Source organism: Macaca nemestrina, chromosome 5 (assembly GCF_043159975.1).
Source record: "Macaca nemestrina isolate mMacNem1 chromosome 5, mMacNem.hap1, whole genome shotgun sequence".
Classification (NCBI taxonomy): domain Eukaryota; kingdom Metazoa; phylum Chordata; class Mammalia; order Primates; family Cercopithecidae; genus Macaca; species Macaca nemestrina.
In genome coordinates, this window is record NC_092129.1 from 125,929,841 (window position 1) to 125,952,403 (window position 22,563).

Below are 22,563 nucleotides of genomic sequence, written 5' to 3' on the forward strand. Positions count from 1 at the left end.
AAATTCATTCAGAATCTTAGTCATCACCCAAAAATAATCGCTACTTACATATGGGTAACTATTACATGTATATGCACATGCACATATTTTAAGAAATCATTCTTGATGAATTGTTTCTTCTTTACTAAATATATAACAATAACATTTTTGTTTAATTGCTATAGAGTAGACTATGGTATCCATATAACTATATTTAAACAGTCTCCTATTGATGGACATAGCTACCATATTTGTATTTTAATAGGAATCAAACCTTAGGCAACAGTAGTGGAATACTAGATAGGAACCTGGGGCTTTTGTTGATTACAGGAGCCCTCTTCCTTTGTCCTACCTTTCCAAGCCCCACATCAAAGGTTAGACTCTGGCCTTTGGGTGAGAGAACATATTTGCTTTTCTTAAAACAAAAGGGAACTGTAGTTCCACACTCTTCTCTAGCCCCCAAGATAGTAACATGATTTGGCAAATCATTTCAAATCAATAAAGAATATAATAGGTTTTCTTTAGGATCAATCCACTTTAAAGCAGCTCCATTTAAATCTGTTCCCAATTTTCAGGGTTCAAATGGGCCTACTTTTGTATAGTTTACCTTATATTTTTAAAAAGTATTCATGAAAATTTTTGTGGGAAAAAATCCAATACTTTAATTGTTAAAACACTTGGATCATGTAGCCTGGGAGAGACTTTACCACATATAAATATGTATGATTTCCCTCAGTTTGTGTGTGTGTGTGTGGGGTCCATATTTTCCTATGATATAGTGCTGAAAGAAGTGTTGTTGATTGTCTTTTCCTCTTTTTCTCTCTTATCTGTTTACCAATGACACTACCAGATTAGAGCCTGCACCAGTCAACACCCATGGGTCCAGGGGTGGTAACTGTTCCCATCTGGCTATGAGTGATTAATGGTGTTTATGTCATGGCATAAATCACATTTCGTTGTTCAATCAGCTGAGACTCAGGCCATTAAAAAAATTTACTCTACAAAAATCAATAACCAGTGGGTTTTGGAAAGCAGTTCTTTAACAGTTATTCTCCAAATCTGTCTGTAAAGATAAATAATCAAATTACTATACTCACTAAAATAGTACAGGTAACAAGAAATATAATCTCACAGATAAAGGATGACCTTAAGTAAGGACAGATAGGAAGCCATTTTTAGGAAGATAGAAAGCGGCCAAAGAAACCCAATACACTCTTAAAAGTCTTTAAGAATGTCACCCTTTTATACAGAGCCAGCCAAAAACAAAATCTCAGAAAGCTCAAGATGGATTTTCAGAAAAGCATGGAAAATAAATTGGGTTGATAATAGCATGCTGTGACTGACCTAATGCCACTCACAACTCCCTATGGATTGTAGCTACAATACAGAAAATCAATTTTATTTACTTTTTGCCTCAAGTTTTCCTAATACCTTATTGTCATTAGAAAAATATACAGACTCTAAATAAATTAGTCAAGATGGTGAAATTTTATGGAAAGTAAAATGGAAGACAGCTTTTTTAGGGGGAAAGAATAGAGAGCTACATCTTACATACCTCACTTTGTGGGAATATTACGTGAACTTCTAAAAGAATGGGGTTTACACCTACTATGTGCCCACAAAAAAGAAAAATAAAATGAAATAATGGTGTTGACCATGCATAGCCACATGCCTAAACAGATTGAGATAAGGTTAGTAGTCCTGATGCAATTAGAGTTTATTTCACGTACCTTGGGTGAGTGTTTTGGGATGTGGCTCACATAGCCTGTTTGTGCTGCAGTTGCCACTGCTTTTGTGGGAAGCCCAGTGTTTTTGCTCAAATTGGAGCATGCCTCACTGATTTCTGCCTGTAACTTGCTTCTTGGGAATCCATGGCTGCAAGTTACATTTCAGGAATTCGAGTTATACCAGTTTTGCATCTTTACCATGAGTCTCAGCGAAGTAGAATTCTCAGTAGGAAAGTCAAGACTTCCTTTTGATGTGTTGTTATGTTTATAATTTTGCAGCAGAGATAGTCAACATCCTTGTTTCATTAGTAAGCCAGTGGCTCTCTAAATAATCACAAACACAACCCAACAAAGAAGGAAGGAATAACACCTTGTGCCTTTTCCCTCTATGGAAGATATAACACTTTTATGCAAGACATGACCCTGCAGATTTGCTCCAGCTAGATGAAGGGAGGACTAACCTTCAGGCCAAGTGCTTTGGTAAAAGCATCATGCTTCTCATTTCACAGTGTAATGACCAGGAGCTGAGAAGAGCTCTGTTTCCTGTCACTGAGCTGCATCATTCTCATTTACATTATTGGCAGCTGTTACTTTGCTGGAAGTTTAAATTACCTCAAGAACTCTAAACCGAGTTCAGATGTTTGTTTATTGGCACTGCCATAGGCTTCTGAAAACAGTCTTTTGTGTTCTCCCAGTCTTAAGAAAAGGCTCTTCTCAGAATCAGCCCTTCCTCCCTCCTTGCTCTTTTCTGGGAACCTGCTTCAGTCTCATGAAGAAAATTAAATAAAGAGGACAGGGGCTTAAAATCGGTCGGAACAGAGTCTCCAGTGGTGAGGTGACTTGAAGCGGAAAGGAGTTGGGACTCAACATCCTGCATTTGTGCTTTGTTTTCGAAACTTCGAGTTAGTTGCATTAATGAATTAACCAGCAGGCTAGCAATGGAAAATGTTTCTACTGTCCTGGTGGGGGAGCCAAATACTATAGATTTGTAACAGGAAGGCTGTTGATTCTGGCTTCATTGTTGGGCCAGTCATTTGTGAGCTGGTGGCCGGACCACAGGCCACACACTTCTTCCGTGCAAATCTTCATGTATTGGAACTGCCTGTGTATTGTTTTTACGATTGGAGACTTGGCCAAGAAAAGATGGTGAGCCCCGGGTTTCATTTTTTTGGTTTCTGTATATTCCCTCAGCTCTGAGGATGGTGCAGGATATGCCAGACCCAGTTTGGGGGCAGGGAGGGCGGCGGTGGTGATGGTGGGGATGTTTAAATCGATGAGCATATGTGAGTATTTTGCTGTTAATGCTTTTTCTGTGTCATTCTCTGTAGAGTTCCGGGAACGCGTCCTATCGCTGCTCTATGTCTTCCTCTGCGGATTTTTCCGATGAGGATGATTTCAGCCAGAAATCTGGCTCCGCATCCCCAGCTCCGGGAGACACCTTACCCTGGAATTTGCCTAAACATGAGAGGTCGAAAAGAAAGATTCAAGGGGGCTCAGTGCTGGACCCTGCCGAGAGGGCAGTGCTTCGGATAGCAGGTAAGAGCATCTGGGGAAGGGGATGGAGTGGGGGAAGAGAGTTGCGGAAATTCGCCCATCTGCTTCCTGGGGGGCCATAGCGGGAGCTGATGCACTGGGCAGGAATCTGTGCTCAAGGTGGGGGAGGATGATGACCATGTTTACTTTATGCCTTGTTTTACTGATAGAGCCATTTGCCCAGCCTGCTGGTGACTAAGCTGTTTGGCCCTGCCTTCTGGTTGGATGAATCGATTCCTTTGAAATGCAAGGAAATACTGCACTAAACTTTCCTATTTACTGCATTAGTTACCGTAACATTCTGAAAGTATTAGCTGCAGTGATTGCTAGTATATTTGCGGGAAGCTGGAAGTGAGCAGCCTTTATTTTCATTTTTGCCCAGGGGCAGTGAGCTACGCAGATTTAACTCAAGAAGATTCACGGTTTTTGGTACCCAGGATTGCAAAGCATATTCCAGCAACTTGGATGTTGTTTTTCTTTAAATGTAGCATCTCTGTCTGCATCATCGTATCCATAGCAGCTTTCTGTCCTTAGTGCTTTTGAGGGTTTGGCCATCACGCCTTCCTGATTAATTAATACATGAGACGTGCCAGTGTTTCTGTTCTGTATTACCCGGTGTTGCCTTGCATTGGCCCTAAAAGCTGAACCAGAAGTGATGGCTTGTTTTACCCAGCTGAAAGCTGAGAACACTGTGGAAATCAACCTTCGAACCCCCGTGTGGTTTGTGTGTATGTGTCCTGTGCATGAGAGGTGCTTCCAGGGGTGGTTGTTCCTTTCTTCTCTCTCTCTCTCTCTCTCTCTCTCTCTCTATATATATATATATATATATATATATTTTTTTTTTTTTTTTCCGTCTTGGAAATGGTAACAGGGAAGGATGGAGTATGTCCTTGGGGACTTTCTTGCAAAGGCAGAAGGCCAGGTGTTCTTTAGGTTTGTTTCTGCATCCAGTGGTTCAGGCTTCCTTTCCTTCCCTCTCTACCACTCTTAACTCTGGAGGTCCCTTTCCACAGTTTTTTTTTTTTTTTTTTTTTTGCCTCCTATACTATATTGCAAAGTTGGTACTTTCTTTTCCTCCAAGGGGGCTGGCGGGGACCAGCCCAGATTCCAGCCATCAAGGCAGCTGAGAACTCCCTTTTTGTCCTCCCAATGGGATTTTCTGATTACGGGAAAAACAAACAGTGCCTAGCCAGCCATTCTTTAGTCAGGGTTTCTGGGGCAACAGTCTTGAGCTGCTTCTGGTTTCCGCTGTGAGATGCTGGCTGGTCTCACCCAGGCCTTTGAAGAACAAGGGGTCGAGTGAGAAAGGGGAGGCCGAGGGAGGATGGAAGCTGTAAGAGTGAGCAGGGGTAGCCTTGGAGAGTCAAGGCAGACCAGAAAATGTTTAGTCACTGAGGCCTGCCTCCTTGCCCTGTTGAGAACTTTTCCGCAGGTCTGAGGCTCCAGCAAGACAAATGCCTATACAGATGACACTGCCCATACCAGATGTTTGACTCAGCAGAAAGGGAAGATAGATGAAAGAAGGGTGTGAATGAGAAGTTACTGGGGGCTGATGGCCCACTTAGGGCATCAAAATGGGATGCCTGTTCTATGTATTTTTTGGAAGGCAGAAGGTGCTTCTGGGCTGAGAGTTTTGGTAGTAGTGGCAGAGATGGATATTTTGCTTTCAGTAATGAAGGAGGGAGTTATGACAGAAGGACAGGGCAGGTATTTGTTAGGGGCAATGAGATTATATAAATTGGGAAAAACTCTACTGGGCAGGAAGTTATGAGAAATGTAACCATCAGTGTACACTGCAGGTGGGTAAGACATTGAAGAACTCGATGTTCTAATGGGATGCAGTGTACATGAAGGTGCTGATGCTGTTAGTAGACTGTGGAGTCATTGATGCAGGGGCCATCGCTTGTTAATTGTAAAATGTTTACTGAGTTTGTAGGGATAGCTGTGAAGTTGGTGGCAGTTGATGCACTGGGGACCTCAAAATTCCATTCTTTAAAATTTACAGGCCAGGCGTGGTGGCTCATGCCTGTAATCCCAGCACTTTGGGAGGCCGAGGTGGGCGGATCATGAGGTCAAGAGATCGAGACCATCCTGGCCAATATGGTGAAACCCCGTCTCTACTAAAAATACAAAAATTAGCTGGGCATGGTGGTGTGCGTCTATAGTCCCAGCTACCCGGGAGGCTGAGGCAGGAGAATTGCTTATACCCAGGAGGCAGAGGTTGCAGTGAGCTGAGATCCTGCCACTAAACTCCAGCCTGGTGATAGAGTGAGACTCTGTCTCAAAAAAAAAAAAAAAAAAAACAACCAAAAAAACCCAAAAAACCAATTACATGAATTCTTCAAAAGCAGAAAAAGATAAAATGAAACAACAAACAGTAGTGAAGCATATTATTTTATTTTATTTTGAGACAGATTTTCTCTCTCTCTGTCACCCAGGGTGGAGTACAGTGGTGCTGTCTCCAACCTCTGTCTAATGGGTTCAAGTGTTTCTCCTGCCTCAGCCTCCAAAGTAGCTGGGACCACAGGCATGCACCACCATACCCAGCTAATTTTTTTTTTTTTTCATTTTTAGTAGAGACGGGGTTTCACCACGTTGGCCAGGCTGGTCTTGAACTCCTGACCTCAAGTGATCCACCCACCTCAGCCTCCCAAAGTGCTAGGATTATAGGCGTGAGCCACCACACCTGGCCTATGATTGTATTTTAAATAAATATTGGTAAATTAGCTTTTTGCTAGACAAATCATAAACAATAATCATACATGGAGGATAGACTTGGGGGACCAGTCCACAAATACCTGTTTAACCTATAATGTGGCTAAATTATGAAATTCAGCTATATTATGTGTAAAACTGGCCACTGATCACCCAGGGTGAGGATGAGGGGTACATGTTATCTAATGGAATTTGGTGCTATGGATAATATGAAAACATACAATTGGAATTTCAACTTCTAATTTTATTACATATTTTCATACTCTTCCTGAAACTTACCCCCTCCCTGAAATTCACCCTTTTTAGGAAATGAGGTGAAGTTCAGAAATGGTGTGAGGATGTCTGTAGTGGTCATTACTTAGTAATAAAAGAGCTGAGAGTTTAGTATTTTTATTTGTTTTTAAGGTCCTAAAAATAGAATTGATTGTGAAAATGTCTATTGAGTCAAAAAGACTATGTGGTCTATGGGATACCTTAATTCACCCACATTTAGCAACTACTTATTGAGCCCCTGCAATGAAATGAAGATTAGCACACAGTTCTGCCTTTAAAAAGTCATAGTTTCAAGAGAGATTAGTGAATGGATACAAACTTACAGTGAATGGATACAAACTTAAGTGAGTTAGGACTCAGTTACAGAAATGAGTCCTAATATTCCATAGCAGAGGAGGATATCTATTGTTAGCAATAATATATTATATATTTCAAAACAGCTAGAAGGAAGGACTTGAAATATTACCAATACATAGAAATGATAAATGCTTCAGGTGATGGATACCTCAAATACTCTGACTTGATCGTTACACATTGTATGCATGTAAAAAGTACTTGCAGTATGGTACCCTCATTAATATATAAAATATGTATCAATAAAATAAAAAAGAATAAGCTGGAAAAGAAAGGTCATAGTCTAATATGATAAATGGATGTGTTGTTAAACCGTTACAAAGCGGTAATTTAGTTGTTACAGGGATTAGTTGTGATGGCTCTAAGCACAATAAAATTAAAAGAACCCAGAGGAGAATATAATTAACTTGGGGGGAGAAGGGAGGCATGGGAGGTTCCTGAAAGGTTTCTGAGAGGAAGTGCCACTTGAACTGAGATTTAAAGAGCTTGATGGAATTAGGGTGAAAGGGAAGCCCACCTTAGAGGGATGGAACTACAGGAACAAAGGTAGGGAGATGGTTTAAATGAGAACTGCAAGTAATGTGTGTTGCTAAGTGTGGGATTTGGAAGGGAAAGACAAAAACTGTAAAGATGTTTGTGTGCAATCCTGAGGCAACTGGACTATTTATGTTGTAAGTGCTAGGGAACCGCTGAAAGATTTTTAAGCAATGGAGTGGCATAATCAGGTTTACGGTTTGGAAAGTCATATTAGTGATGGTGTCACATGACGAACACTTCTTATTATTTGTTTATTTAAAAATTTATTTATAAGTTGAGGGTTTGCTCTGTTGCTCAGGGTGGAGTGTACTGGCGTGATCACAGCTCACTGCCACCTCTAACTCCTGGACTCAAGGGATCTCCCACTTCAGCCTCCCGAGTAGCTAGGACTACAGGTGTGTACCACCATGCTTGGCTTATTAAAAATTTTTTTTTATAGAGATGGGTTCTCATTGTGTTGCCCAGGCTGGACAAGTGATCACTCCTGGGCTCAAGTGATCCTTCCTGCCTGGGCCTCCCAAAGTGCTGGGATTATAGGAGTGAGCCACAGGGCCTGGCCAACTTCACTTTATTTTGTTTGTTTGTGTTTTAGACAGGGTCTTCCTCTGTTTCTCAAGCTGGATTGCAGTGATGTGATCTCAGTTCACTGCAACCTCTACCTCCTGGGCTCAAGCGATCCTCCCATCATAGCCTCCTAGGTAGCTGGGACTAAAGGCTTGTGCCACCATGCCTGGCTAATTTTTGTATTTTTGTAGAGACAAGGTTCTACCATGTTGCCCAGGCTGGTCTTGAACTCCTGGGCTCAAGCGATCTGCCCACCTTGGCCTCCCAAAATTCTACTATTACAGGCGTGAGCCACTGTGCCTGGCCCAACTTCACATTTTTAGTGCTTTTGTATCTATTGTGGTTTCATCATATTAACATCTGAGACTATAGTATGTTTACTTCTTATCTCCTCGGGTCAATGTGAGAATAAAACAATGAAATATAAGGAAATGGGCTTTTAAACACCCATTGTATAAATGCTTTTTACATATGAGCAATACAGATCTGCTGTTCTTAGCTACAGGATATTGTAAGTTGGGTTTTTTAGTCATAAACTACCTATAAAGTTACATGCTTTGTCAGTGATAATGCTATTTTAAGAAAAGGATTTTTGTCCTATCCAAATACTTTGAAGTTGGAATTGAAGGATCAAAGGAGAATCAGACTTTGAACTCAGGCAAACTTGGGTTTTAATTCCTCCTCTGTCCATGACAGTTGTGTTTACTTGGACAATTTACCAAACTTATCTTAGCCTCAGTTTCTTTATCAAAGGGGTCATGGTTGTGGTGATTAAATATAATAGTGAATGCAAACAATTCTGCTAACTCCTTGGCACATCAAATGCTCTATAAATGATAGCTTACCCATGGCCAGATGTTCTTCTAAGCACTTAATATGGTATCCTATTTAGACCTCCCAAGAACCCCATGAAGTAGGTACTACGATTTTCTCCATTTTCAGTTCAGAATCTGCTGAGAAAGGAAGAGAAACTTTGCTAAGGTCGTAGTGTCAAGAAGTAGTAGAGCTAGGACCTGAATTCAGGCAGTCTTTACTCCAAAGTCCAAGCTATTTACTGCTATGCTTTTGCCTCCTCTCTATGGAATACACTATTATTATTAGCATATTAACCCAATGTTACCCTTCCAAGAATGCATGGGGCAAAAGCTATTTTTAAAAACAATCCCAAATGCTGCTTCTGCTCATTTTGACTGGTTCCTTAAATAGATGATTAAAATTACTAAGTGTGTGCTGACTATATGCATAAAACTGGATGCTACTGAGTGTCAGTCTCAGATGAAGGCTCACATATGCCTTCAGTGACCTTACTGATTGTGAAGGAGACATTTTTGAGAGACCTATGTCTATGCATGTGTGGTCTGTAAATGAATGACTCTCAGGGATCTAATGCTAACCCTTTTATTTCAAGAAGGTGTCCCATATGATACGTGGTTGTTACTTCATGAACAAATGTGCACATAAATGCATATCAAGCTGTAATAAAACTCTAGTAACCTTAAAGACTTACTGGGATAAGGGTTCAGACTCAGATTATAAACCAGTGGTCAGGATAGAAAAAAGAGATATGGTCTTGCTTTGTTTGGAGTAACAAAATTAGGCCAATTGCTGAGGAGGAGTGCTCCAGTTCTATCTCAAGTCAGTTTTCTTTTTTTCCACGAGTACACAATTTTTTTTTTTCCAACTCATCCCTGTCTAAGCATTAATGGAAAATGGTCAATAGTTCACAACACCCAACGCTAACAAAGAAATAAAAAATCATGGAGGGCAAAAGGTCAGTATATATGAAAGGAGGAAATAGGGAAGGAAGATTTAGACAAGAGGTGAAGTTGACATAGGTCAGAGCGTCAACAATCAGCTGATTTATCTAATAATAGTAGTAGCAGTGAGGTATCATCCTGTCACTGTACTCCAGCCTGGATGACAGAGTGAGACTCCACCTCCTAAATAAAGTAGTAGAAGCAGCAGCTAATCCTTATATAACACCAGGCATTATTCTAAACTTCATTTACTATACAACTTTATGAGTTAGGCACTATTATCGCTGTTTTACTGACGAAGAAAGCTCAGAGAGGATAAGTAACTTACCTATGTGACACAGTAAGGAGTGAAGATTCTATCTACAGCAGCCTGACCTCACTCTTTTTTTTTTTGGAGATGGAGTCTTGCTTTGTCGCCCAGGCTGGAATACAGTGGCATGATCTTGGCTCACTGCAACCTCCGTCTCCTGGGTTCAAGCAGTTCTCTGCCTCAACCTCCCAAGTAGCTGGGATTTCAGGTCCCTGCCACCACGCCCGGCTAATTTTTGTATTTTTAGTAGAGACGGGGTTTCACTATCTCTGCCAGGCTGGTCTTGAACTCCAGACCTCGTGATCCACCCTCCTCGGCTTCCGAAAGTGCTGGGATTACAGGCGTGAGACACCACGCCCGGCCAATCATTACTCTTAAACACATCTATTTACATGTCTGGGTATCAGTTGGTTCCTCCAATGGACCCTTAAACTCACTCACTTTAGTATATGATACACATATATCTAATTTAAGGGAACTGTATCCATTTTACTCAGTTTAATGGACACTAGTACTATGTAGAATGAATAATAAGAGAGCAAGAGGGAGGTGACAAATATGGGACTGTTGTGAACCTATAGGCCCGCCGCGGAGCCCAGCAGCAGATGCGCCTGCGGGCTCTGGGGGGCAGAAGGGAGGGACCGCGCGGGCTGGTCCTCGGCAGCCTTGGGGCGGCCGGGCGCTCAGGCGCAGGCGCGGCCCGGCTGTCAGGCGCTGATGCGCGGGGCCACCTGCAGAGGCCTCCTCACCCCGTCCCCGGGATGTCCCCTAGACGTGGACCCCCGTGCCCTCCTTGCCCTGTGCTGTCACAGAGTGACCTGAATCCTACCATGCCAAAAAAATGGGTGGAAGAAAGTATTTCCAACCCTCCTCCCGATCATCCCTTACCGAGGGAGAGCCGCTGGCCCCTCAGCAGGGGCTTGCGCACGGCGGTGGAGCGATCTGCGGCTTTGTTTCTCAGGCACCTGTTGTGGATCCCAAATAGAAACGTCGCCCTTGGGGATTCGGGACCGGGCAGCCAGTGTCCGGGGGTGGGCGTGCTTGGCTGCACGGTCCACCCGGGTGGGCGGGCCTGGGGAGGGGGCCCGGGGCTCTGTGGCTCTGCCTGGGAGGGAGGGGCTGAGTGGCGCCGGGGACTGAGCTGAGCCAGCCGGGGCGCTGACCGCCGCGCTCGCCCCCTCCCTTCCGCCCTCCGCCCTCCACCCTCCTCCCTCCCTCTGTCCCCGGCGCGGGCGAGTGTCTGCAGCGCGGCGGCCAGGAAATGCCGCAGATGCGCCGCGCAGCATCCCCGGCGGAGGCAGCGCGCTGGTCCTCCCGCACCACCGCCGCGGCCTCGGCCCCAGCCCGGCCCGGAGCAGGCGCCCCGTGCAGGGCCAGCAGAGCGGTCAGCGCGGCCGCAGAGGGTCTGGGCGCCCGCCGGCCCCAGCCGGCCCTCGCCGCACTCCCGGCTCCTCAGCTTGGCGTGGCGCTGCACGTCGCCGCCCCTGGGCTCGCCGAGATTTGCCGCTGCTGAAACCCGAGAGGGACTCAGGCTCCTGGAGCGGGGCGGCCCACCCTCGGTCAGCCAGGAGGCCTGGGCGTTTCCTCTGCCGGCCCCGGCGCCTGGCGCCCGTCGCCCGCCACCTACTGCGCCCCCGCTCTGCGTCTTCGGCTTCCGCGCTCTTCCCCAGCCTGCTGCTCCTTCCTCTTTTCCAGTTCCCAAGGCTGTGTCTTGCTGACTACGTTACTGTCCGGGGGTTACGAGGGGGAGAGGGGAATTGGCCAGTCATCGCTTAGATAAACTTCAGCATGGCGGGTTACCTCTCCCCTGCTGCTTACCTGTACGTGGAGGAGCAGGAGTACCTCCAGGCCTACGAGGATGTCCTGGAGAGATACAAAGGTATGTGGTCCCTGCCCTGGGGCCGCGGAGCTTGGCACGGATCAGAGAGGCAACCGCTACCTTTCCTTAATCAGAGCCACCACTCCTTGGGCACGAGTAAACAGGTGTCTGGACCAGTTCTGGGAATGGACGAGGTCTTTTTGCATGGTATTTAGTACCCCCAGCGCAGGGAGGATGGTGGGGTGGGTGACAGTCTGGAGACGCCCTTAGATGAGCGGTAGAGATGGGGGAAGGGGTTTTGGTTTCCAAGAAGCACATTGCGTTTTCTCTTCCTTGTAAAAGCTCTTAAGCACTACGCATAATCATAATTCTTCCTGGGAGGGTGGATACTGATTATTCTCTATGGGATTACTAAGGCATTGCTGCTGCTGCTTGGCTAGGGTATTGGTTAGCCCTGTAAAAAAGGTTCAGCATCACTAGATCATTTTCCTTAAAATGATCTTACTTATTTGAAAAAGTTTGTGACTATATACTTACTCTGATGTATTGTAAAAATTATAGCGTGATTGATAAAAGACTTTAGTTAGTGAGTTTGTTGTAAATTTAAATGTAAAGAATATATTTTGAGATTTTGTTTCTGCCCATCCTTTATGTTCAGGAAATTCTATGCCAACCTGATATTTATGTTTTCGTATAATGTTTACTTTGACTTCATAGCTAAATATAATGACGAAATACAAATTGCAGCTGTCCGTTTTTTAAGTCTTTTTGTCTCTGGAAATGTGTTTTTAAGTGTGTATATACCATCTTTTTATTGTGGCTCCCAAAACACTCCGAACTCAAGAGCAGCTCAGAGAGGTTTAACGTGTTTATAGTGAATAGTGGCCCATGTCATAGGTAGGATTCAAATGGTTTTATTTCTTTTGAGTATTTGCTTTGGGTTTGGTAACTCAATGTCTGCAAATGCAGTGGTATTGTATGGTTAACAGTACATGTACTTTTCTATTAGTAGAAAGTAGAAATAAAAAAAAAAAATTGAACTAAACAATAAAATTCCAAATCCCCAGAAAGCTCAAATCCACTCACAATTGTTTTCTGTCTTTGTAGAGTATGTTTTATAACTGAAATTCTTGCAATCCATGTAGAATTTTGTAAACAATACAATGAGAATTCCTTTGTGCCAAGACTCTTATTGTGTATAATACTGCCACTGAGCAAGTGCAATGATAGTTTAGGCTAAAGCACATTTGTGACATTTGTGTGTGTGTGGATAATATACTCATGTTTACCTCCATCACTCCATTTTAAAGTAAGGTTTGTAATTAGTTGTTCCCAGAGCTTTATAAAAGAGGAATATTGCAATTTAGACCAACAAACCTTACCGAAGAAATACATCTGCGCCCTATACAGTCAGAAACAAAAAAATCTGAAAGTTCTAAAGTACATACATTTTATACTTTTGAAAAAAATTACAGCTGAATGAATTTTTGTCACATGAAGTTATACCTAAGTGACACGTGGGTGATTTCAGGTGACTGAAAACAAGTGCTTATTTGACTTTGTCTTAAAGAAGCAGGCATTGTTTAAAAGCTTGTCTTTGCCTTTGGAAATAAAAGGAAATTAAAGATCTGAAGGCCAGTGTACAACAATCAGTATTGCCCTTAAACATATACATTTTCAAACATATTGTTTAGACGTCACTGAAAAAGTGATGGGAGTTTTCCTCATTTTACTTACGGTTTTTAAAATGCTTAGTTCATCAATTTGTACTTGGCTTTATAGTTGTGCTATGTTTATTTAGTCGTGGAAAGGAAAGTAAGAGTATTGGGCAGTGTATTCCATGAACAGCTGAAAACCTGGAAAACTCATTGTTTCCCGATGTATTTTGAAGCCAGTTATGATTTCCCATCAGCATCCAGTATGATGACTTCACTACAGTGCTTATTATCCTGATGACTTGCTGTGGGGACTGATCTAATCAGAAAAGAATTGTAGGCTTTGAATAGGGAGTGTCAATTCACTAAACGTTCAGAATACAGTTGCTCACTTTCTGAAATCATGCATTGTTCAAAACATTTTATGTTCTCATTTAAACTTAAAGAGAAGTTATTTTGATTTTTATTTCTGACAGAGTTCCTTGGTTACAGAAGGAGTTTGCATTCATCTAGAATATTATCAGGTTGCCAAGTTATCCTATGCCTCAGCTGTTGAGTAGTGTAAGTGGTAGAGTCAGCTGGAACCAATTCAAAATCTGCCTGTTGTCAGAAATGTAGAATTGTAATAATCCATAATGTTAGGAAATATAAGCATTAGATTTGGAAGTCGAGAGCTTTGTTAGGCTTAGTCTTCAGACAGCCTTGAGAGGACTTCAGATCATAATCTCTGTAGAAAAACAAGAATAGTGGAGAGTGAACGCTAATTATTTATGTGTAGTCAGTCTATTCTCATATCTTGCTTTGATCCATTACTTCTGAGCAAAAATAGGCAACTGTTTGCTGAATTAGAATAACACAGAAAGAGCTATTTGCTACAAAGAAGGGTGCAGTGTTCTGATTCATATTTGAGTCCCGTTACTTGTAAAATGTATTCATGAAATATTCAGGGCCATTTGATTAAAAAAAACATATTTCTTCAGCTGATACCAAACTCTGGCTGAATAAAGGCATTTATTTTTGAGTAAAACATAATTCTTTATTATTGTTTATGCTAGAAATTTTCTGACGGCTACTTTCTTTTATATCTGTAGTAAATTATCCAGTGTATATACGGTGTAATACAAAACATTCTTAGTAGCTTAGCTTAAAAGAAACAGTGGTATCTTGTTTTTCTTCTTAAGTGTAAGGAGACTAACCCATATGCTGTTGTTATAAATGATTAATTAGCTCTCATATTATGAAATTCTGCTTTTTGAGTGTATCATTGGAATATTTTGTTTTCTCAACACATTGTTACTTTGTAGTATGATGTTTAGTGAGAATATGAGATAATTAATGTGAATTCAATACATTTTATTCTATACTTTATAGATGTAATTTTAAAATGTTACATTATTTTGGTTCACCAAAATGGTTATTTTTCTATTGATCTGGAAGTAAATCCGTTGTTCCTAGACAATCGTAATGAAAGTGTTGCATTTATCATTCTCTATGAAAGCTGAATGGTCGTTTTGCTTACTTATCTATAATATCACTAACCCCACTCCACCCCACCACCCCTGCAAACTGCTGTTTAGGCAATAGGCAAAGTTTTCTCTTTTTTACAAATAACTTGTATAATTGCTTTAGTTTCTTCTCTCATTAGGGCTATAAAATCTGCTTATGTGCATGGTGACAAAAGGAACTAAGACTACCATAATTTTCATTTTCATTTCGGGTTTATTGCCTTTATTGATAGGTGATTAGTAAACATTCTGTCATTTTACTCTGTAAATTGGCTCGGACACTCCCTTGAAAATTGGAGTATACAGATTTCAAGGAATTTCTCTGCAGCGTGTAATGATCTAGCTCAGTGGTTTTCATTTGGCTTCTAGGATTCTGCAAAAACTTGATTTTGAATTTTTTCTTCTCATGCTCTATTCATAGGTTAATAGTTACATAATAAGTGAACTTTAACTGTGCTGCATCATAATAATGTTATATTGTAGCTAGTCATAATAGTATAAGTCTGGGATTTTTGTTTTCTTTTAAAAGTGAAACAGGCTGAATTTGCTGAGTGTTAGTTAAGATTATATTTGACTGTTTGTAACAGAAAACAAGTGATAGTGCTTAGCCAAGTAGATGTTTTCTTTTTCTCAGGTACTGAGAGGTCCTAAATAGGCAAAACTGGGTTGTAGGGTAACCCCATTTGCCAGAAGGGACTCAGACTCCTCTATTTCTGTGTAGCTATTTATAGTGTATCTTGTGGTGGTTTTGTGATCACAAGATGGCTGCTCCTCTTCCAGCCCTTATGTCTCCATTCCAGGGGACAGCTGCTCCAGGGGCCATCTCTATCTACAGGTAGACTAGAAAATGTAGATTTTAAAACTGGCTTCTTTTAGTGCCCTGAACAAAATTGAAGTTTTGTTTGTAAAGAATAAGGAAAGAATGGCAACTGATTTTGCAACAAGCAGTGTCTGGCATATGGAAGGCAGAGTGTCTGTGCTAAAATTGGAAACTTAAGATTTGGATACATATTAACAATCATCACACAATCTATTTGACTTCACTAAAGTTTGAGGAAGATCTGAGAGCTCCATGAGGTTTCTGAGTATTTTCAAAATGACACAATTGAATGTTTTATGTTACAACATGGGTTTGAAAAATCATTCTCACCGAATAATTAGGATTAAATTGTGTTTATTGCCTCACACAATAAGGAGTGTGTATCAGTTCAGAAATGTGGGAAATTATTAGGTATTGTTAGTGAATTTAATTTTAAACTTCTACTGATTCTCTTTTCAGTTTCTTTTGTTCTGACTTAGAGAGTTATCTCAACATTTATTTAGCCCAGAGACTTTAAAAAGAAGGCTTATACTTTTTAAAACTTGTAGGTTTTTTTTTTTTTTTTTTTGAGCAATTTGGAGAGCCTTATTTTCTGGCTCAATAAATGTTTTAGGTAATCAGTGTAAGGACAGGTGGTGAGAACAATTTATTGTCTTACTGCTATCTTGTCGTCTGACAAAGAAGTGCTTGTATTTCTGCCTTTGGGTCGTATGTGCCTCAGGATCCTGGTTCTGACCAAAACATCTTCATGCAATTGGAGATTATGAAAATATCTGAAGCTATAGAGGTGACAACAAGATGGAATATCTAGGCTGTCATATTCATTTATGTTTTAGTTCCACAACTGAGTATAAAAGTGTACAAGAATGTACCCAAATCATGTGACCTGGTGGACTAATTGGGAAGAGAAGATGATTTGTAGCTTAGAATATTTGTTATTTCATATTAACTAAACACAGATACTTCTGTTTCATGGAAGTCTTCTCTCTATAATGGCTTTGAAGAAAAAACAGGAAAGACTTCCGTGTCCATTTCTTAGTTCTTAATATTTTAGGGATTACATTCTACCTACTTCCAAGGAGGAATTTCAGGTAATTATTTACTGAAGTATGCATTGTTTCTGTAAGTGATCAAATGAGACCCCTTCTTATTCATTTTTTTTTTTTTTTTTTTGCTTGTCCTTTAATGCAATTTTGTTTGCTTTTGTTTTCTGCCTGCTTCATCTCTTCCAAAAGAAGAGCAAATAATTCTGCTGAGGTTGAGTGTTGGGGAAAGCTTTGTATTTGGGGTCAAATGGGATTTCACCCTGTGAGAAGGTGAAAAGTACCAGGGAGGAAAACTCCAAGAGGAGAAACTAGCATGACTGTTCCATTTCATTGACATAATTGCCAAAATCATTTTGGTTGTTGGCTGAAGTGCACCGTAGGTTTCAGAGAAAGGATTGGATAGAATTTGTAGGAAGATGGAAATGGATGAATGGTGGAGGGTTATGCTGTACCAGACTGAAAACAGTCTTGAGTGGCATACCCAAGACTGAGTTTGGGCTTTATTCTTTAGGCAATGAGGGTGACCCTTTATGATCCCCAGCAGGAAGTTAGATATTAGAAAGGGCACTCTGGCAGCAGTGTGGAGGATTGAGTGGAAGGGAACACTCAGGCAGGGAGACAGGTTAGGTGGGTACAGTAAAATTGCAGTGATTGGAATGGAAGGCTAATTCAAGAGAAATTTCAGAAATTGTCAGGATGGCTGATTAGTTGGTTCTGCAAGTGGGGACAGGAGGTGGGTGCAGCAACTTTTGTTGTTGAAGTTATGTCCAAAAAAGCTTGAGGTGTTTCCTTTTTAAGTTTTTAAAAAATTTGTAGTATTTATTAGAAAAGGTGTTTTAAAAACATTTTTATTATTAATCACAATTAGACCTTTCTTGGTAGTTAAATGGAACGAAAGCTATTTTGCTTGACCTTGGAAATACAGCAAGTAGTGTGCCCTAGAAAACTGGAATGCTCTATTTAATGTAGAGCTCTTTAAGTAATACCTTATCAGTCTGTTTGTTGTGAATCCTCTGAGCATGATTAGTAGCATCTTAGAGCAGTGGATCTGTTTTCCATAAGCAAATAAAATAATTGAATTCATATCCTTTTAAAAGGTAAATATATATGATGAAAAAACTTTCAATATATGTCAATAATTTTTAATATTTGTTTTTGTTTCAAAAATCTTAATTTACTCATTGTTTATTTTCTACATAAACTTCAGCAAATATGTAGAGTTAGTTTGGTGTATAAAAAGTTCAGTGGTTTTAACTTCATTTAAGTTCTCAGTTACCTACAATTTGAGCGTTGTCTTAAATTTTTAATTTAAAATTGCAAAACAATAACTACCATTTATATGTCTACCTACTCATATGCCTGGCATGATGCTGGGTATTGCATGTGAAATACATGTATGTTATGTATATGTATATAAGTTTAAAGAATCACATAGCTATAGTGGTAGAAATGGCATTTGAACATCAAACGTATATTTGGCCTAAACTATATATTTTGAGTGTCATATTGACTGGGAGATATTGCAGAAATGGTTATGAAAATATATTTATTAAGATTCTGATTTTGATTAATACTACAGCTTTCTGAGATATGTTAAATAAATGCATGAAATTAAAGTTAATAGATTATAAATTTATAGATACTACTTTTATTCAAATATTAGATTTTCGAAGTCAAACTGTTGTGTCTTAGTTGTATTATAAATTCTAATGACTAGTTATAAAAAGAAAATAAAATTTTAATATGAGCATTTCCAGTGTGTATTTGGGTCGAGAAGATTTTGAAAAGAACTGTTTTTGTAAATGTCACCAATGAATATGGCTGCTTTGATACATGCCTGAAATGTTTCCTGGAAATAATTGTCAAAGAGAGTTGACAAAGTCTTGATTTTACTCTAGTGGGTGAAAATATTTCCCAGTGAACCCTGGTATTAAAGATATTATAAAACATACTATTGTTCTAATGCCCCTATATTCAGTGTTATGGTTCTCCATGCTGGCCATGCCAGTGTAATGATGTGTTTTCTTGATTTTTGGTGTGAAACAATACTACTTGTCTAGTGAGGTAGACACTGGGGTAATAAAGGTGGGATAAAATAGAGCATATGGAATATTCTGAGCAGTAGAGATTATGTGGTAGTCAATGAATTAAGTAGACCTAAGAACTCAAGTACTGTGGCTCTTCCTACACCAGTAGTCTTTAAAAAAATGCATACATTATTTTTTAGAGCAGTTTTAGGTTTACAGCAAAATTGAGCAGAAACTACATAGTTCCCATATACTCCCTCTTCTTCCCCCATAGTTTCTCCTATTTACGTCCGGTACTGGTGTGGTACATTTGTTGTAATTGATGAACCAGTATTGATAAATTGGTTCATCAACTATGTAGTTGATTATAAGATTAATATTTTACATTGTGGTTTCCTTTGTACAGTTCTATAAGTTTTGACAAATGCATCATGTGTCTATTATTATAATATCATGCAGAAGAGTTTTACTGCTCCCAAATCCTCTGTTTGACCTATTTGTGCCTCTTCAGCTCCAGAACCCCTGACAACCACTGATCTGTTTTCTCTATATTTTATGTTTTTACAAAATGTCATATAGTTGGAATCCTACAGTATATAGACTTTTCTCACTAGCTTCTTTCAGTTAGCAATATGCATTTAAGTTTCCTCCATGTCTTTTCATGGCTTGATAGCTCATCTGTTTTTATTGCTAAGTTCATTGTCTGGAAGTACCAAAGTTTGCTTATCCATTCACCTACCGAAGGACATCTTGGTTGCTCCTAAGGGATGACAGTTATGAATACAACTGCTCTAAACAGTTGAGTGCAGATTTTTGTGTGGACATGTTTTCAAGTCATCTGTGTAAAGGAGTATGATTGCTAGATCGTATGGTACATTTAGCTTTGTAAGAAACTTGTCTAACTTGTCTTCCAAAGTGGATGTACTGTTTTTCATTTCCACCAGCAGTGAGTGAGAGTTCCTGTTGCTTCAGATTCTGTCAGCATTTGGTAATGTCACTGTTTTGTATTTCAGCCTTTCAAATAGGTGCGTAGTGATATTTCATTGTTGTTTTAATTTGCAATTCCCTAAATGACATATGATGGCGCATATCTTTTTTTTTTGGAGATGTAGTCTCACTCTGTCACTCAGGCTGGAGTGCAGAGGCGTGATCTCAGCTCACTGCAACCTCCACCTCCCGGGTTCAAGCGATTCCCCTGCCTCAGCCTCCTGAGTAGCTGGGATTACAGGCATCCATCACCACGCCTGGCTAATTTTTGTATTTTTAGTAGAGATGGGGTTTCATCATATTGGTTAGGCTGGTTTCAAACTTCTGACCTCATGATCTGCCCGCCTCGGCCTCCCAAAGTGCTGGGATTACAGGCATGAGCCACTGCACCTGGCTGGTATCTTTTTATATGCTTGTCATCTGTGTATTTCCTTTCCTGAGATGTCTGTTCAGATCTTTTGCCCACTTTTTAAGCATTTTTTATTTTGAGACAGGGTCTCACTCTGTCACCCAGACTGGATGCAATGATAAAATCATAACTCACTGTAACCATGAACTTCTGTCTCAGCAGATCCTCCTGCCTTAGCCTCCCAAGTATCTGGTACTACGTGTGACACCATGTTGGGCTAATATTTTTATGTTATATAGAGACAGGGTCTTGCTATGTTGTCCAGGCTGGTCTTGAATTCCTGGGTTCTAGTGTTTCTCCTGCCTTGGCTTTCTAAAGTGCTGGGATTTACAGGTGTGAGCCATCACGTCTGGCCCTTTTGCCCACTTAAATTTTTTTTTAAATTGTTGTATATTTTGGATACCAGTCCTTTATCAGATATGTTTTGCAAATGATCAGTAACCTTTTTATACCATTACTTCCTTTTGACACCTTTGAGCCACTGCACATTATAGGTGTTATTTAAATAAATAAGGACCTGATTATTTCCTTTTATATGTTCATAGCATTCTTAAGTACTATTTTGTTTTAGCTAAGTATGTATTTATTATATCTGCTTCATAGAGTTATATGTGGTGACTCTGAGTTCAGCAATCTGACAGTTTGCTTTGGTGTTTCTAATATGCTGTTGCAGCTGCAATTCAGGTATCCAGTTGGTTGGCAGCTATGATGCTTTATAACACTTGAGTCTAAAATTAGTCAAACGGTTCTATTTTAAGGGTAGACTGAAATTAGTAGTCCATGTCATATAAAACATGTGAAAGTTAAAAACTCTTAGGATATTGAATTACTTCTTTTAAAATGTAATCAGAAGTAGAGTTGGATAGAAAGTTAGTTTATGTTCATTTTTAAGAAAGTTTTGTTATGATAACTTGATTATGGCCTGGATTAGTGCTGTATGTATACAGTATCCACAAACACAAGGCTTCACACTGTTGCCTCTTAGAGTCAAGACAGTGCTTTCATGTAAATTATTACGTGTGATTTTAAAAATATGAGTTGAGTTACAGCAAGATTATTTGATTTTTTTCTGTTAGCATATTTTAGAAGAGTCACAGTTCCTAAATGTTTAGAATTCTGGAACACCATTGACTGCCTTTGCTAGAAAAAAGAGAGTGATTAAAGGAGTACTTGGTTGTCCATCTTGTGATCTTGTGATAACCTTATTTGTGTAATGGAAACTAGATAATATTGAAAATAAGGCCGGGCATGGTGGCTCATGCCTGTAATCTTAGCACTTTGGGAGGCCGAGGTGGGTGGATCTCCTGAGGTCAGGAGTTCGAGACCGGCCTGACCAACATGTGAAATCCCGTCTTTACTAAAAATACAAAAATTAGCTGAGTGTGGTGGCGGACGCCTGTAATCCCAGCTACTCAGGAGGCTGAGGCAGGAGAATCACTTGAACCTGGGAGGCGGAGGTTGCAGTGAGCTGAGATCATGCCATTGCACTCCAGCCTGGGCGATAAGAGCAAAACTCTGTCTCAAGAAAAAAAAAAGGGATATTAAAAATAACTTGGTAGATAAAAAGCAGAGTGATTCAAATTAAAAGTTTGCTTTTGGCCTGGCCCGGTGGCTCACGCCTGTAATCCCAGCACTTTGGGAAGCTGAGGTGGGCAGATCATGAGGTCAGGAGATCCAGACTATCCTGGCTAACATGGTGAAACCCTGTTTCTACTAAAAATACAAAAAAATTAGCCGGGCGTGGTGGTGGGCCCTTGTAGTCCCAGCTACTCAGGAGGCTGAGACAGGAGAATGGCGTGAACCCAGGAGGTGGAGCTTGCAGTGAGCCGAGATCGCGCCACTGCACTCCAGCCTGGGCGACAGAGCGAGACTCCGCCTCAAAAAAAAAAAAAAGGGTTTGATTTTGCATATAATATGAATTTTATACCTCTTGAAGCAATAGTGTATGCTATAGAGGCTTTTTTTTTTTTTTTTTTTTTTTTTGCAGTGCTATTTGAATATGTCTGCATTAGTCTGTTTTCATGCTGCTGATAAAGACATACCTGAGACTGGGCAATTTACAAAATAAAGAGGTTTAACTGGACTTACAGTTCCTACAGTTCCACATGGCTGGGGAAGCCTCACAATCATGGTGGAAGGCAAAGAGGGGCAAGTTACGTCTTACATGGGTGGCAGCAGACAAAGAGAGAGAACTTGTGCAGGGGAACTCCTCTTTTTAAAACTATCAAATCTTGTGAGACTTACTAATTATCACAAGAACAGCATGGAAAGGACTTGCCCCCATGATTCGATTACCTCCCACTGGGTCTGTCCCACAACATGTGGAAATTCAAGATGGGATTTGGCCAAAATATGTCAGTGTCCTTTAAATAATCTCAGAAGCTCTAGCAATTTAACTACTATATATAATATGTAGTCTTTGTACTTTTTCTTTGAACCTTTTTGGTAGATCTAAAGCAGGATTGAAGGATTCTAAATTACAGAAAGCAAGATGCAAGGATGCCTTAGTTTTCTTGTGGAAAAAGAGATGTACTTATATATCTCTT

General features: G+C 40.4%; 1 protein-coding gene and 1 long non-coding RNA gene across 29 annotated transcripts in view; one reads left to right on the plus strand and one right to left on the minus strand.

Annotated features, from left to right (window-relative positions):
* Nucleotides 1–11,820, minus strand: part of LOC139363067 (uncharacterized) — a 53,672-nt gene extending 41,852 nt beyond the window's left edge. Inside the window, exon 1 of the long non-coding RNA XR_011622957.1 lies at nt 11,568–11,820. This is a non-coding gene — a long non-coding RNA (uncharacterized lncRNA). The remainder of the gene's footprint in view (nt 1–11,567) is intronic.
* LOC105479539 (dystonin) overlaps nt 1–22,563 on the plus strand; it is a 496,741-nt gene that overhangs the window by 97,143 nt on the left and 377,035 nt on the right. For 19 of the 28 annotated variants that reach the window (XM_071095971.1, XM_071095969.1, XM_071095974.1 and 16 more), the window contains one exon: nt 3,035–3,242. In XM_071095971.1, coding sequence (XP_070952072.1) covers nt 3,035–3,242 — 208 coding nt within the window. Of the gene's footprint in view, nt 1–2,695; nt 2,853–3,034; nt 3,243–11,487; nt 11,629–22,563 lie in introns of those variants that run through there. The other 9 variants (XM_071095985.1, XM_071095988.1, XM_071095990.1 and 6 more) reach the window with 3 other exon arrangements.